This window comes from Chiloscyllium plagiosum, chromosome 20, assembly GCF_004010195.1.
Source record: "Chiloscyllium plagiosum isolate BGI_BamShark_2017 chromosome 20, ASM401019v2, whole genome shotgun sequence".
NCBI lineage: Eukaryota > Metazoa > Chordata > Chondrichthyes > Orectolobiformes > Hemiscylliidae > Chiloscyllium > Chiloscyllium plagiosum.
Genome location: NC_057729.1, coordinates 27973453 through 27988401, shown reverse-complemented (window position 1 = coordinate 27988401; position 14949 = coordinate 27973453). Strand labels below are relative to the sequence as shown.

General features: G+C 37.4%; 1 protein-coding gene across 1 annotated transcript in view; it reads left to right on the top strand.

Annotated features, from left to right (window-relative positions):
* prex1 (phosphatidylinositol-3,4,5-trisphosphate-dependent Rac exchange factor 1) overlaps window positions 1-14949 on the top strand; it is a 222533-nt gene that overhangs the window by 123078 nt on the left and 84506 nt on the right. The window contains exons 10-14 of the mRNA XM_043710358.1: window positions 6632-6779; window positions 8788-8888; window positions 11409-11512; window positions 11710-11759; window positions 13466-13541. Coding sequence (XP_043566293.1) covers window positions 6632-6779; window positions 8788-8888; window positions 11409-11512; window positions 11710-11759; window positions 13466-13541 — 479 coding nt within the window. The remainder of the gene's footprint in view (window positions 1-6631; window positions 6780-8787; window positions 8889-11408; window positions 11513-11709; window positions 11760-13465; window positions 13542-14949) is intronic.

Genomic DNA, 14949 nt, shown 5'->3' with positions numbered 1-14949 from the left:
TGAACCCGGGTCTCTGGCGCTGTGAGGCAGCAGTGCTAACCACTGTGCCACCGTGCCACCCCAATAACTAAATAACAGTAATTTACTGGCATGTTTTCCCCAATTGTATTACATTCTACAAGTTTGCTTTAATTTTTGAAGTACTTTTATTTGTTGGACTGGCTTCAATATTTGTGGTTGTTTACTTAAAGTTGTGATTGCATGTTTGACCAATCTGATGGCATTCCTTTTGTATCTATTCAAAACTTCAAGTTGGAGTAGTAAGAGATATTAGTTGTATTTTACCTAGAAAGGCCTCTCAAAACTTTACTAACAAAAAGCAAATGACTTGAGCAGAGGGTGTTAGCATTGGCAAGCACTGCATATGTATACTGTTTAAATAGATATTTGGCCATAGTCTTTTGTTAGGAAGTCTGTTAATGATTTTGTTTTGACTGTTGCAACTATCTTCAGTGACAATTTTAAGTAGATTGCATATGGTCTGCTGGCCCATGTCAAAGAATCTGTTCCAAACAATGACATTTCGAATTGAATGCAATTTGCAAATTTGTTCTTGTGGTCCGGGTATCATTACACATTTCTTTTTATTCATTCATGGGATGTGGGCATCACTGGTTCAGTCAGTATTTATTGCACATTCCTAATCATCTAGTGGGCAGTTCAGAGAATTAACAAAATTGCTGAAGGTCCGGAGTCATATGTAGGCTATTCCAGGAAAGGATAGCAGATTTTCTTCGTGAAATGGATTTTTAACAACAATCAACAGGTATTGGTGAACATAAAGTTCTCGGTTATTAAATTTGTAAGACAAATTATTTGAGTCTGACATAAATGCATTGGGAGAAACACATATGTCTATGGAGTGAATCAATGCAGGCATTTGCACCTGCAGGAAAAAAAATGGGTTTCCAATCAGAACAGCAGCTTCTTGCAAAAACGTCTTGTTACATTTAACATTCGATCATCTTTTATAGAATTCACATTTTACCTTCTGCCAACGTGGGACTTGAACCCATATACTGAGTTTCTGAACAACTCGGTCAGTGACAGAAGCACTACACTGCTGCTTTCCTCCACTGAATCATTCTTCAGTAGAGTTGAGAACTGAAGATCTAATCTGGCAAATTTGTTTGTAGTCAGTGGTCAAAGTAGAATTTAGCACCTTAATGTTATGTCTACTCTAGCCTGGGTTGAGAGCTTAAGCATCCTAAACAAGAGTAGCCTTAGAGCAAGGAAAAACTGGTCAAATTGTTGTCTTGCTCGAAATGCAACAAAAGAAGTTACTGAAGATTTGAATCAGGTATTCCTATGAATTCATTTTAAGATGATGTTGACATTTACGTGTCAAGATTAGGCTGTGGAAGATGATTTCTTTTTGCTCTTGATGAAAAACTTATCTGTATAAAATTAGAATTTTTAATGAATAAAATGGAAATGTCCATACCACATGAAAATTGGTGGTGTTGTCAAAGGAGATAGCAGAATGTAGATCAGGTGGATGTTGGGCAGAGAAATATCAGGTGGAGTTCAATTCATACAAGTGTGAGATGATACATTTTGGGAGGTCAGGTACAAGAGGAAATGAAACTGTAAATAGCTGACCCTGAGGAGCTTGCATCGAAAGTGGGATCTTGGGATGCAAGTCCATAACTTTCTGAAATTGGCAACACAAGTATGTAAGATGGTCAAGAAGGCAGAGGGCATGCTTATCGTCATTGGTCAGAGAATTTGGTATGAAAGTTGGCGAGTTGTGTTGTAGCTGAATAACACTTTAGTTAGGCCACATTGGAATATTGTGTGCAGTTCTTGTTGCCACACTATAGGAAGGAGAGGGTGTAGAGTTTTACCAAGATGTTACTTTCATTGGAGTATGTTAACTATAAGGAGAGATTGGATAAACTTGGATTGTATTCACTAAAGTATTGGAGGTTAAGGGGCAACCTGATAGAAATATATAAAATTCTGAGAGGCATGGGTATTCAGAGTGGAAAATGTCAAATACATTGGTTTAAGGTGAGAGGGGGCAAGTTTAAAGGAAATGTGCAAGGCAAGTTCTTTACACAGAGGGTGGTAGGTGCCTGGAAAATGTTGCCAGAGAAAGTGGTAGAAGCAGAAACAATAGCATGAGGCATTTAGATAGACACATGAACAGATAGGAAAGAGAGAGATACGTATCATGTACAAGCAGATGGGATTGGTTTAGAATGGCATTGTGGTCCATACAGACATGGTGACCTGAAGGGTTTGTTCCTGTGCTAAACTGTTCTGTGTCCCATTTAGAATTACCTTGTACCTATGAATTACAAATCCCATCCTGCAACTGATTTTGTTGCACTAAGATTGAAAATTGGGTGCCAAATAGAAAATGTAATTATTTTAATATCGTGAAAGGAAAATGGTCAAGTACATGAGATTTACAAAAACTACATACATAATTCTAAATTGGCACTCCAGCGATGCTCTCGCTGTCTGTTATGTTTTCAAGCAAATTAAGGTACCTGGTGTTAAAAGAATCAATTAAAAATGTGTTCTGTATCCTCTCCACATGAACTGTGTTGACAAGAAGAGAAATGAGTTAATCTTTTCAAGACTCTCTTGGTTCATAAATAAACATCCGCTGTAATAAATTCCAGCTTCATTGACTGTGGCTGCAACTTGTAACTTTATAACATAGTGTACCCAGTGTACACATTTATATCCATCGCTGAAACCACTGAATTCCATGCATTTCCAGAAAATTAATGTAACATATTATTTCTACGACAGACCCCATCGAAGCAAGTGAGTTCAGCCACAAGGTTTGTGCATTTATAAGGGTTTGCTATTGTCAAGAAAATGAAAACAGTGGAGAACTGTCGAAAGTTCACTTCATTGTAATTAGTTCCCTTTTGCTTTGATCTTTCATACTAAATTGATCACATTGTTGTCGATTATTTGGGAATGGTTTTCCTTGTGCATGTCTTGCTCAGATGCTGGTATTTTCTGAATCTCCATTTGTTGTACCAATCAAATACTGAGACTTATGATTTCAGCATCACTTTATATTTAAGGTGCACTGCAGCTACCATATTATGAAGGCTGTACAGTTGACATCCAAAGTACATTGTGTGGGGGTATGGGTGGGGCTAGGGAACAGCAGGATTCTTGTGTTTTCAGTCTGAGTGATGTGGCACGTTGGAAGGTCATCTGACCAATTTTGTAGCCAGTTCAATTCCTTCAGGCGAACCACAATGCGAAAAGCCAAGAGTCCCATCTTGAAGTGCAGTTCCCTAAGGTTAGGTATTAAGACCATTGCGTTTCCTGATATTTATAAGTGGTTGGCAGGGGATAATTTCAAATTTTGTGGACTACAAAACTTGAATATTGTTAGGAGGACAGTGTAGATTCAAAAGGACACTGACATGTTGCTGGAGTGCTCAGACAGGTAGCAGCTGAAGTTAAACGTAAGTCACCACAGAAATAGTGGATGCACTGGTCATAATCTTCCAATCGACCCTAGATTATGGAAAAATTCCAAAGGATAAGAAAACTGCAAATGGAACACTTATCAAAAAGGAAGGGAGACAATAAACATATAAGTATGGGTCAGTTAGCTTAACATCTGTAATTGAAAAATTGTTGGGAGTCTATTAAAAAGGAACTTTAGCAGAGTATAGTAGTTTTAGCATAGCAGCAGAGCGTTTAGAAGTACATAAGATAATCAAATAGGGTCAGCCTGGTTTCATGAAGGTAAAATAATATCTAATAAATTTATTATAGATCTTTGAAGAAGTAACAAGCAGAATACATAAAGAGGAACTGGTAATACAATATATTTGGACTTTCAAATGGCATTCAGTACTTCACTACAAATAAGATCCCGTAGTGTTGGGGATTGTTAATTAGCATGGACAAATGTTTGGCTACCTAATAAAAGGCAAGCTGAGCCAGAGCATTGTGTACTGGCCTCAGTGCCACACTATAAGAAGGATGTGATACCGTGGACAAAAAGGGTTTGCAAGAATGGTCCCAGAGATGAGAAAATTTGGAGAAGTTGGGTTGCTCTCCCAGGAGAGGAGAAAACTACCAGGGGATCTGATAGAAGTTTTCAAAATCTTGCGGTCTGGACAGGGTAGATAGGGAAGAACTGCAACTGCTGGTAAATGATTGCAAATCAGAATGTACAAATTTAAAATATTTTGTAAAAGAAATAAATGCATGTTGAGAAAAGAGATCTTTTTTGCACAGCAAGTAATTAGTGTCAGGAATGCACTGCCTGGAATTGTGGTGGAGACAGGGTCATTTGAGCTGAAAATGTGTTACTAGAAAAGTGCAGCAGGTCAGGCAGCATCCAAGGAACAGGAGAATTGATGTTTCGGGCATGATCCCTTCTTCAGGGTCATTTGAGGCATACAAGAAGGCATTGAATGATTGAGTCTATATAAATAAGTGGGAAACAGCAGGAGAGTGAAACTGAGCTAAATTGCTCAGAGAGCCAGTACAGTTATGATTGGCTGAATGAACTCCATCCACACCGTAACAATACTGTGATTCTAAACTCCTTCCCTGCATACCACTGTGCCACTACCTCTGCTGGGTTTGTCCTGCTGGTGGGACAGGGTATACCTGGAGATGGTGATGATAGTGTCTGGTATGTTATAAGGTGAGATTGGATAAGGAGGTCTTCCCAGAGTCACCAAGGCTGAGTTGGCCATTTAGTTTTTAATGGCTTGGTCACTGCCAGGTGGTTCATTCCTTTTTTTGAGACATTTTAGAAGTTTTGCTGTAACTAAATGGCTTGCAAAGCTACTTCAGAAGGCAGTTAGGAGTGACCTACATTACCGTATGTCACATGTGAGCCCGAAAAGGGTAAGGACAGCAAACTTTCTTTCCTAAAGGACATTAGTGAATACGTTGGCGGTCTTCTGAAAGTCAACAATGGTTGAGAGCTGAAAAATGTGTTGCTAGAAAAGCGCAGCATAAGCTTATGCCCGAAAAGTCGATTCTCCTGCTCCTTGGATGCTGCCTGACCTGCTGTGCTTTTCCAGCAACACATTTTTCAGCTCTGATCTCCAGCATCTGCAGTCCTCACTTTCTCCTAGTCAACAATGGTTGCCTTGTTACCATTAGACTTCCAAGTGCAGATTATTTTAAAAATCCGATTCTTCTGTCTGATGTGGTGGGATTCGAAACTGGGTGTCCAGAGCATTACCTGAGGCTCTTGATGTCGAGTCCAGAGACTATGCGATGAACTCATATCTATCCGGTTAGATTTCTAATAGTTTTGCTTATTTTTTCAAGCAGGTGAATGCCTGACACATTTTAAAACTTATCACTTACTTGCTAACTTTCACTGATTCATGTTTCTGAGAAATTGGTAAGAGTTTCTTTATGCTTGATGGGAAATACTCACTTTTTCTCCATTGAAGCAGACCTCAGTCCAGCCTAAGTCCAAAGAACTTAATTGCAGGTTGACAGAGTTCAGGCCGGTTGATTCGGCTAGTGTTGACAAACTGCTGCATTTAACAAGGTTCAATTATGCAGTCCATTAGGACGTGGCAATGCAATATTGGTTTTTGTAGAACAAGGATTTCCCCACTATCTCTTTACTTCTCCCTCCTTTTAAGCCACTTTTAAAGCCTACCTCTGTCTAAGCTGTGGGATACCCCTCCTAAGATCCCATACTTTGGCTGTATCATTTTCTCTTTTAGCTGATTATGCTTCTCTAATGCTTACACGGATGGCCCTATTCCTCTCAGTTCCATTTTTGAGCCATGCAACTTTACAAGTATTCACAGTTCCACAAGAGCCTGACTGGATACCTGAGCAGTGGGTGAAGGTGTTGGACTGTAGCATTGTTATCGTCTCACTGGTTGAGTGTAACTTCATTCTTGGCTTGCAGATTAAGGTTTTCCAGCAACTTTTAGTTTTAATTCTCAATTTTCTTACTTTTTGTGAGCCGTATTGGTTCACCTAGGTTTTCAGCATGAGGAGCAAACCAAGAGAGGGTAATTTGTTTTGTGTTGTGACTTTGTTATGGACATTGAGGTTCAGTTCCACTTACCATGCTTGCTCATTGACTCATGATAAATCAGGTCCTAATGAGCAATTTTAGTACTAAAGCTAACTCCTCTCATCTCTTTCCACCTGCACTATCTTTCTACCAATTATCCATATGCTTCAGCATGGATACTATTTTGAGTCAGAGGAAATGTCTGTATTCCATAACTTGGAGTGCTGAATGATGAAGGGAAACTGTCTGGACTTGATTTTGTTTCAAGCCACTGAATGCAATAGAACCTTTGAAACATAATTACATTCCCATTGTGCAGTTTATTCTTAGGAGGTAGGTGCTGGCACAATGTTGAATTTGTGAAGGGAACTTTACCCTACATTTAATCTACTTGTGCCTTCACATCAGTGCTTGATGAGGCGGATTGTTCTGATCTGTGTTGACGTGCAGTGATTACATAAAATGGAACTGGAAGCTGTAATTTAAAAGAAATGTTCATTTGTATTCAAAGGTTTAAAGAATCCAAATAGAACACTCAATTTATTTCACATTTTTCAACAATAAATGGAGTGAACTACTTCACTGCCAAGAATGTTCTATGAATCAGTCGTGTGATGTTCTCTAACCTTTGATTTCTAGGTCTGAAGTTGGGCATGGAGCGTGATGCATATGTCATGATCTCTGAGAAGGGAGAGAAGCTCTATCACATGATGATGAGCAAGAAAGGAAACCTCATAAAGGACCGGAGGAGAAAACTGTCTGTTGTCCCAAAGTGCTTTTTTGGCAAGTAAGGCAGCATCAATCTTCTTGTCCTATTCATGTAGCTTGAAAGATGATACACTTGATTTCCTGTTGACTTCATTTTGGTTTGCCAAATCAGATATAATTTGATGGGCTCTAATTGCAAAGACATTGCTATCTACTATTTAAGCTAAAACAATTAATAATTTTTGTCTAAACTGGCACTGAATACAAATTGCATGATTTAACAAAACCAGATATTTTCCATTGCATGGTTTTGAAAATCACAATGAAAACAAGTGAATGCTTTCTGGTCTTATTTAATACTTTGCAGCACTCACAGACTGCGTGTTACCTTGGTTAGCTGTATGTTTATCCAGGTCATACCATATTGAACTTTAAATTGTTGGGAAAGTTTGTGCTGTGGTAAACTGTGTTTACATAGTAACTTAAACTTTATGTGTATCCTGATTGAATGTATTCCATGAGATGTGTTTTTTTCTCCATATCTGCACCATGTTGCATGGTTGGGTTTCTTGTCAGTGGTATTAAATTCAAAGCATGAAGGGTAATCTCTGGTGCTTAATCACTGTTGCTATTGAATTTCAGTTCGTAGCCTGACTGAAAGACATGCTCAGAACTGCAGCAGCAATGATTTTGTGAGAACCTTAATTAGTTTTTCAGAGAATAACTCTTTCATGTTTTCTGCTGTTAATTATAAATTATTGCTCATGCTTTTGAAATAATTAGCTTTGAATTTCAATTGTGAATGTTTGTATAAAGAGTGAAGTGACCAACTGTGCTAAAGTAAGTTAAACATTTCAATATTCGATGCTCCTGTATCCAAAGACCATCGACCCTGAGGCATAGGAGTAGAAATTAGGCCATTCAGCCTGTTGAGTCTGCTCCGCCATTCAATCATGGCTGATAGGTTTCTCAACCCCATTCTCCCGCTTTCTCCCATAACCCTTAGACCCCTTGGTACTCAAGAACCTATCTATCTTAGTCTTAAATATACTCAATGACTTGGCCTCCACAGCCTTCTGTGGCAGTAAATTCCATAGATTCACCACTGTCTGGCTGAAGAAGTTTCTCATTATCTTGAACTGAATTAAGGCCGCAAAAAGAATGGAGATGAAAGTCTTCGTGTCAGCTTTCAATTCCTCCTTCTGTAGATGAATACAGATTTCCCTGTTTGCTTCAGATACTGTACTTTATTTCCTCCTCCAATAATGAAAATGTCAGCTGATTTTCACTCATTACTTTAATGGCATTGTCCTTTGCATTACAACTGTTGAAGGTAAACAGTTTTCTGCTTGGATGTCTCAATTTGGCCTATATCACCTTGTGCAGTCAGATGAACCTGAAATGTAATGTTAACAGGTATATTTCATTTATCATTGAATATGTTTCAAATTGTGAAATGTTTTTCCTTTGTACTTCATTTGGATGTGTTTTGCAGTCACCATGAGGTATTTCCTCCTGTGCATAGAAAGATGATATTTGAATGAATGAAAAGTGAAATTTTGTTTCTGCCTTCTGAAAGAACCTTGTCTGGCTCTGGACCAAATTCAATATAAAAAAAGCCTCAACTGTTTAAGAATTAGGCACTTGTCAGAACTTATGAATTGTGCCAAAGGAACTCTTGCGTTTATGTACTTTAGCTGACAGCTAGCTCTCAGAAAGGAACTTGCAGCTTTAAAAAAAAGTTATAATTACAGTAACTCACCTATTGATTGAGGGCATTTACAAAACCAAACTTATTGTGCAAGTTTTGTCTAAAACATCAATTAAGATTGGTTTTTGAGTTGTTTAGACTAACTTTTTATTTATGAACCGTTTGTAATCTATTTAATACATTGAGGTGTCTATAAATTGTACACTTTTTATCAGATCATATCTGTCAACATTCAAAATGGAGTTTTGTTTTGCTATATACTAAAAATGTGCATATAAGCATACTTATGTCATTCACATGCACTGGAGATAACTACTTGCCTATGTTTTATGTTAATTGTATGAAATATTTGGCACTGTATGATTTTGTTTTCCAGTGAGTTTGTTTCCTGGCTGATGGACATAGGAGAGATCAGTAAAGCTGAGGAAGGCGTGAATCTGGGTCAAGCCTTGCTTGAGAATGGCATCATTCATCATGGTGAGTCAATTCATGAAAATATTTAAAATGCATTGCAAAGGAAAGCTGTTGTATTCATCTACGTCCGAGGCAGCTGTTAATGATGTGCCTTGAAATTATCCATCTCAAATGAACTGGACAAATGTACTGGCACTGACTGAATACAGCTTCACTTAAAGGGGAAGCTTATTAACTCCAGTTGTCAGACTTGCTTGTTATAAATCACACAGAAATTGCACTTTCATCAGAAAATGGAATGCTTTTTTCAGTCTCAGCAAAATGCAATGTCTGTTGAATATCTTTTCATAGTGCAGAATCATGCACAGTACTATTTGTGAACATACACGCCTTGAACAGTGTCATGAGTACATTTTTCTTCACCTCCCAATGCTTATGTAGACAAATGCATTTAATGCAGGGTCACACATGTGCCTTGCAGTTTTAACCTAATCCAAATGATGGGATGTTGGCTGTGTCTGTTGATCATATTTGTACACAATGCCCAATTTTACTTTGCATTGACTTCAAGTTAAGAGTTAGAGTCCATGTTATGTCTTTGCTTGTCACTGAAGTTGATGTTTTTTAACTGATGTGAACAGTGCAGACTCTTTGAGGAATACAGATCGTCAAGCCTGTATCTAGTGATTGCCTAGAGTGCATAAACAGTTGCTTATACTCCTGTAAAAAGCCATACAATGTAATAGAACAGGGCATTATTGATCCAGCTCAGACCATACTAACACCTTGGATATAGGGTTGAAAAATAATTTGAGAGCTAAATATTCTCCACGACAGTCTGGAATTTAGAATTACATATCTCTTGCTATTGATAGCCCTGATTGATTCAAAAATATTCTACAGTACTACATAACTCCCTGTTCAGATTTCAAATTTATTTAGCAGTAGGGAAGGGGACTACAATTATAGGTTGTTAAAAAAATTTATTAAGTTGTTGGGGCGGGGGGTCGCTTAGACAAAACTTGAGAAAATGACAACTTGATGTTTAAACCAAGAAGGCAAAGGAAATGATGTAATTCGAGCAGAATACCAACTCTCTCAATGATATAATGGAATAAAAATGAAGTCAAAATTATAACTTTTGAGGAATTGATGAAGGAATTGAGTTCCTGATTATTTTCTGCAATTTGATTTCCTAAAAATTTAAATTTAAAGTCAAGGTTAGGTTGTTCTCTTTCTGAGCGTCTTTAGAACTCTCTTCCTGAAAATGTGCAGAGTCAATGAATATTTTTAAGGCAGAGGCAAATTCTTGTTAAGAAGATGAAATGTTATCTGGGTTCGCAAGAATGCAGGTTGAAGGTTGCAATCAGATCAACGAAGATCTTATTGAATAGTGACGCAGATCAGGAGCTGAATTATTTATTCCTGCTCCTCATACATGTCTTTGTAAAAAAAAATCTGCAGCTGGTAAAATAGCATCTGATCTGGTGATAAGCTGTTATTGCCTTTTGGCCATGTTTCCTATTTAAGACTGATGATAATGCTGTTGTTCTCAAGAGGTTGTTAACCTGTGAATTTCTCTTTGCCAGAGAGGGTGTGAACACAGGGCTGTTGAATATTTTTATGGCTGTGTTAGATGGTCTCTTGATTGACAAGGGAGTAAAAGGGTAGACTGAAAAGTGAAGTTGATGCTCCAATGATATCAGCCAAATGCCCCAGTTCTTATGCTTGTTCATCTGTTCATATGTCTATCTCAAAGCTGTACATATTCATTGCAGTATGTACTCACTCTATCTCCTTCCTTTCAGTGCTTAGGCTATTGAAGCTAAGGCAGACCTATTTAATTTGTCCTTTGCTGAGGCAGAGGTGCCTCAAATCAAGCCAAGTTCAATCACTGGTGATGAAACATTGGCCCAAATCTTCTCGTCTGCAGATAGCAATTTCCCTGCCTCTGTGACCCTCTGCAAGTGTGTCTGACTCTGAACTGAAGTTGGAGACATGGGATGATTTGTGAAGATTGCTTGGATAGTTAACCCAGGAGATGTTAAACAATTTAAAAGCTGGGAGATCATATCTGACTGCTCCCTCCCATTTCCCTAACTTTCTCTAGCCCAACTTGATTGGACCTGCTCACCTCCTTAACCCTTATTCGACCTCACCCACTCAGGATCTAGTGTGGCATAACCATGGTTCTGTACAAGTTTAATAAAATTACTGCTTTTCAGTTCTATCCCTCTGGAATGAACCTCAGTGCTTTGTATGCTTTTTAATGTCCTTATTAATCAGTCATTCATGCATATGCACTTTGAGATCCCTTTTCTCATTTACCCATTTAGATTCCTATTATCCAAGAAGTTCACAACCTCCTTGTCCTTCCTATTGAAATGGGCCACCTCACACTTGGCCCCATTAGGAACTTAGTTTATATTTTTGTGAATTCTTAAAATGTAGCAGCAGAGTTTAACTGTTGTTTCAAGAAATTCATGTCGTTAATACGTTAGTATTCCACTTTTAAAGTAGTTTATATTACAAGTCTTTACGCAGCTCTTACTTTGATTCCTCATGGACATTTCTATTTTTCAGTTTCCGACAAACACCATTTCAAAAATGAGATGGTACTCTACAGGTTTCGGTATGACGATGGAACCTATAAACCTCGAAGTGAGATGGAAGATATCATGTCGAAGGTATTGCTCTTTTACTGTGGATTCACTCTAGTTGAATTGACTTTCTTAGCTTGTGGCAATTGCATTGTGTGTTGCAGGAACTTGTAAAATAATTCCATTTGGCAAACATTGGATAGAGAGTAATAACATTTCTGAATATTACTCAGGGAAGCATGCATTAATTTTGCGTATCAATGATATTACACTTTTCTTGGCAGGGTGTAAGGTTGTACTGTCGATTACATTGCCTCTTCACTCCTGTGGTCAAGTAAGTTGTAACTCTTTTCCAGTGATATTGTTTTGACTTCATGAACATCTATCAGTCATGGAGTGAAAGAAAATAACAGCCTCTATTTTAAATGATATTATTGTATTTTCTAAGATATCATTGTATTTTATTTCACATTTTCAGCATCCTCAACACTTGCTTTTATCATTGTGTATGATTGATTAACTTTCCAATTTCAGTCTTGTTTTGGTGTTTAAAGACGTTTCAAAATTGGGTGAATTTCTTTTCATCTGTGCGTTATACTTGTGCATGAAGGTGAAACTTGAAAATGTCTTGATGTAATGGAGCATTTATTTGAGTAGAATTTAGTGCATTGGTATTTATCAGTGCAGAAAAATGTGTTGCTGGAAAAGCGCAGCAGGTCAGGCACCATCCAAGGAGCAGGAGAATCGACGTTTCGGGCATTAGCCCTTCTTCAGGAATGCCTCATTCCTGAAGAAGGGCTAATGCCCGAAATATCGATTCTCCTGCTCCTTGGATGGTGCCTGACCTGCTGCGCTTTTCCAGCAACACATTTTCAGCTCTGATCTCCAGCATCTGCAGTCCTCACATTCTCCTCATTATTTATCAATGCACTTGATAATTTCTCCAAATTCCAAATGTAATTAAAATACTGACTGTTAGCAGCCTTTATGATTTTGACTGTATCACCCAAGTGTGTTATCCTTTTTGCAATTCATAAAAAACTGAACTTGCTCCTGAAGCTCCTACATAATCAACTTTCATCCAATTTGGCAAAGTATTTTCTCTTATGAATTGTTTTGTTTCTTTATAAGCATGGGATGTCAAAAATACACTATTGCAATGACATGAATAGGTTTTCTATGAATTAAACAATGATTTTCTCAAAAGTACAGTTTTGTGAATTAGGGGCCAACAGAAGACACTGATAAATGAAACTAAATCAGCTATGTTCCATGTTTAAGAGATTAAAGCCTACATATGCTGAACTATAGCACTGTTGATTGTGCAAATTACATGACAAATTCAAAGGTGAAAGTAGTTGTGTGTCATACTCAAACTTTTCATTTGGTAATGCCCTTTCATTAAGCAGGATCTATAGTTTAGTAACAGGAGGTTTCACTGTTCCTTTTGCCATGTTACCTCCACGTGTTGTTCAATAGTTTTATTTCATTAGCAAGGGAAATAAACGTTACTCCATAATATATAAACGCAGAGTTTAATGATGCCGAAAAGATGTTATCATTGGCATGAATTCTCTAAATATGTTTTCTTCAAATACATTTGACACTTTTCGTTCCCTGAAGTTTTAATGAAAAATGGCAGCTGTTTTTGATCACGTTATTTGAATTTCCAAAATTTAATTTTCATATTGGATCTAAGTCAAATGATTGTAGGAATAGAGTATTAACTGAAAATTGGAGCCTTGAAGAAATAAAACTTTTATATCTCTACTTTATTTGACTTTTCTGTTGACATATCAGCACATTTTGTACTGTGATTTCTAACAGATTTAAAACTTGCTGTTTGGTATTAATTCAATAACTTGTAATTTCTTGTGTGTTGAAACATGTGAAGTTTTGGATCTTGCAAACAATTTCAAGTGCATTAATAGTTAAAGCATGTCAATTTCTTTTCAATTTAAAGGAAAACTTATTAGTTAACACTGGTGAACAAAATGCCTGTACTAATGTATGAAAAATCATGTTTTGCATTAAATACAGAGACCGAGATCATCACCTGAAAACCTACAAGTCTGTGGTGCCAGCAAGCAAGTTGATCGATTGGCTGCTAATGCAGGTCAGGAATACTTGAGAGATGACAGGGTAGATATGCTGTTCCAATCTGTTTATTGTTTATTTCTTGTCCCATTTCAGCATGCTGGTGACTGAAGTATTGTGCACAATAAAATAATTCAGATTGTAATCCATAAAGACTCGCATTTTGGCACACTGTCGCTGTTAAATAATGAGACACAAGCTCACGTTTACAGTAAGGTGTGAAACTTAACTAGTGCGTACTGGGAAAGCTATACAACAACAAGTTTAATGGCACAACCGTTGCCCAAGGAGAACAGTTGAAACCAGGGAATCTTAGCCCATAATTTTTGGGTTTTTTCTTTTCCTTTTTCTCTTTTTAATCCAGTCCTTCTCTTCCCCTAATTCTTTGTTCTTAATTTTAGTTCATCTTCGTTGTTTCTTTTTTAATACTAAAATCTCATTCCTTGATGCCATAGACTGTTGAGAGATTGTTCAGCAAAGTTCTAGATGTCACATTATGTGTTTGTAGTTTTAGAAGTTGGCTTTGGAATTTGCATTTATCCCCCCTAAATTGCCAGTTGTGAACAGCTTGACACACACTGGAGTGTTTTGACAATATATGGGGTGTTGGAGTTGTTGAGGATGAGTTGTCTTGAAAAACTTATAATTGTAAGAAAGTTGCCTCCAGTAAAATTCATAGATAAAATATTTTTTAATTTCTTGCATTTTTTCTAGAATCATGATCGCTTACAACTTTGTAGAATTATACCCTGCAAATTATTGTATTCTGAAAGCCAAAGGAATGCAGCACTCATTGAGTGTCTTTACAGATTTGATTCTGCACCACTGGATGCTGATCGTGGTGGATCACAAGTGTTGAGTGCATATATTAATTTAATTTGCTATCAGTTTGATCCCACAGGACCTGGCAACCCTTTGTAACCAGTTGGTTGCAAATATTTTTTTTGCCTTTGCCACTTCTTCCACTGTACATTCTTCAGCAGTGAGATGGGCAGTAGTCACTTCCAACTTTCAGGCAATGCAGATCCATTCCTGTCATCACGAGAGGCCAGGGTAAACTTTTCACATTTACCCCTTTTCATTTTTGGCTAGTAACCTCTCCGAGACAGCATGACTGAAATCTGGAAATTATTATGAGCCTGACCTCTCAGAAAAGTCTGAGTTTGGTTGACTTACGGTACAGCTTTTATTACGTTTTTCTGCAGTTTGCAGAGGTACTTGTGTACCTACCAGCATTTTAAATGTTAGTGACTCTTACCTCACTTAAGATAACTTAGCACACACTGTTGTTAATATAAAAGCATACATACAGGGAGTTTTTGCTGTGTCATAGGTATTTCAGTGATAAATCAAATGACTACCACATTGTCGAGTCCCAATATACTTCAAGCTGCTTTTTACAAAAAATTTAGAACATTAGTAATCAT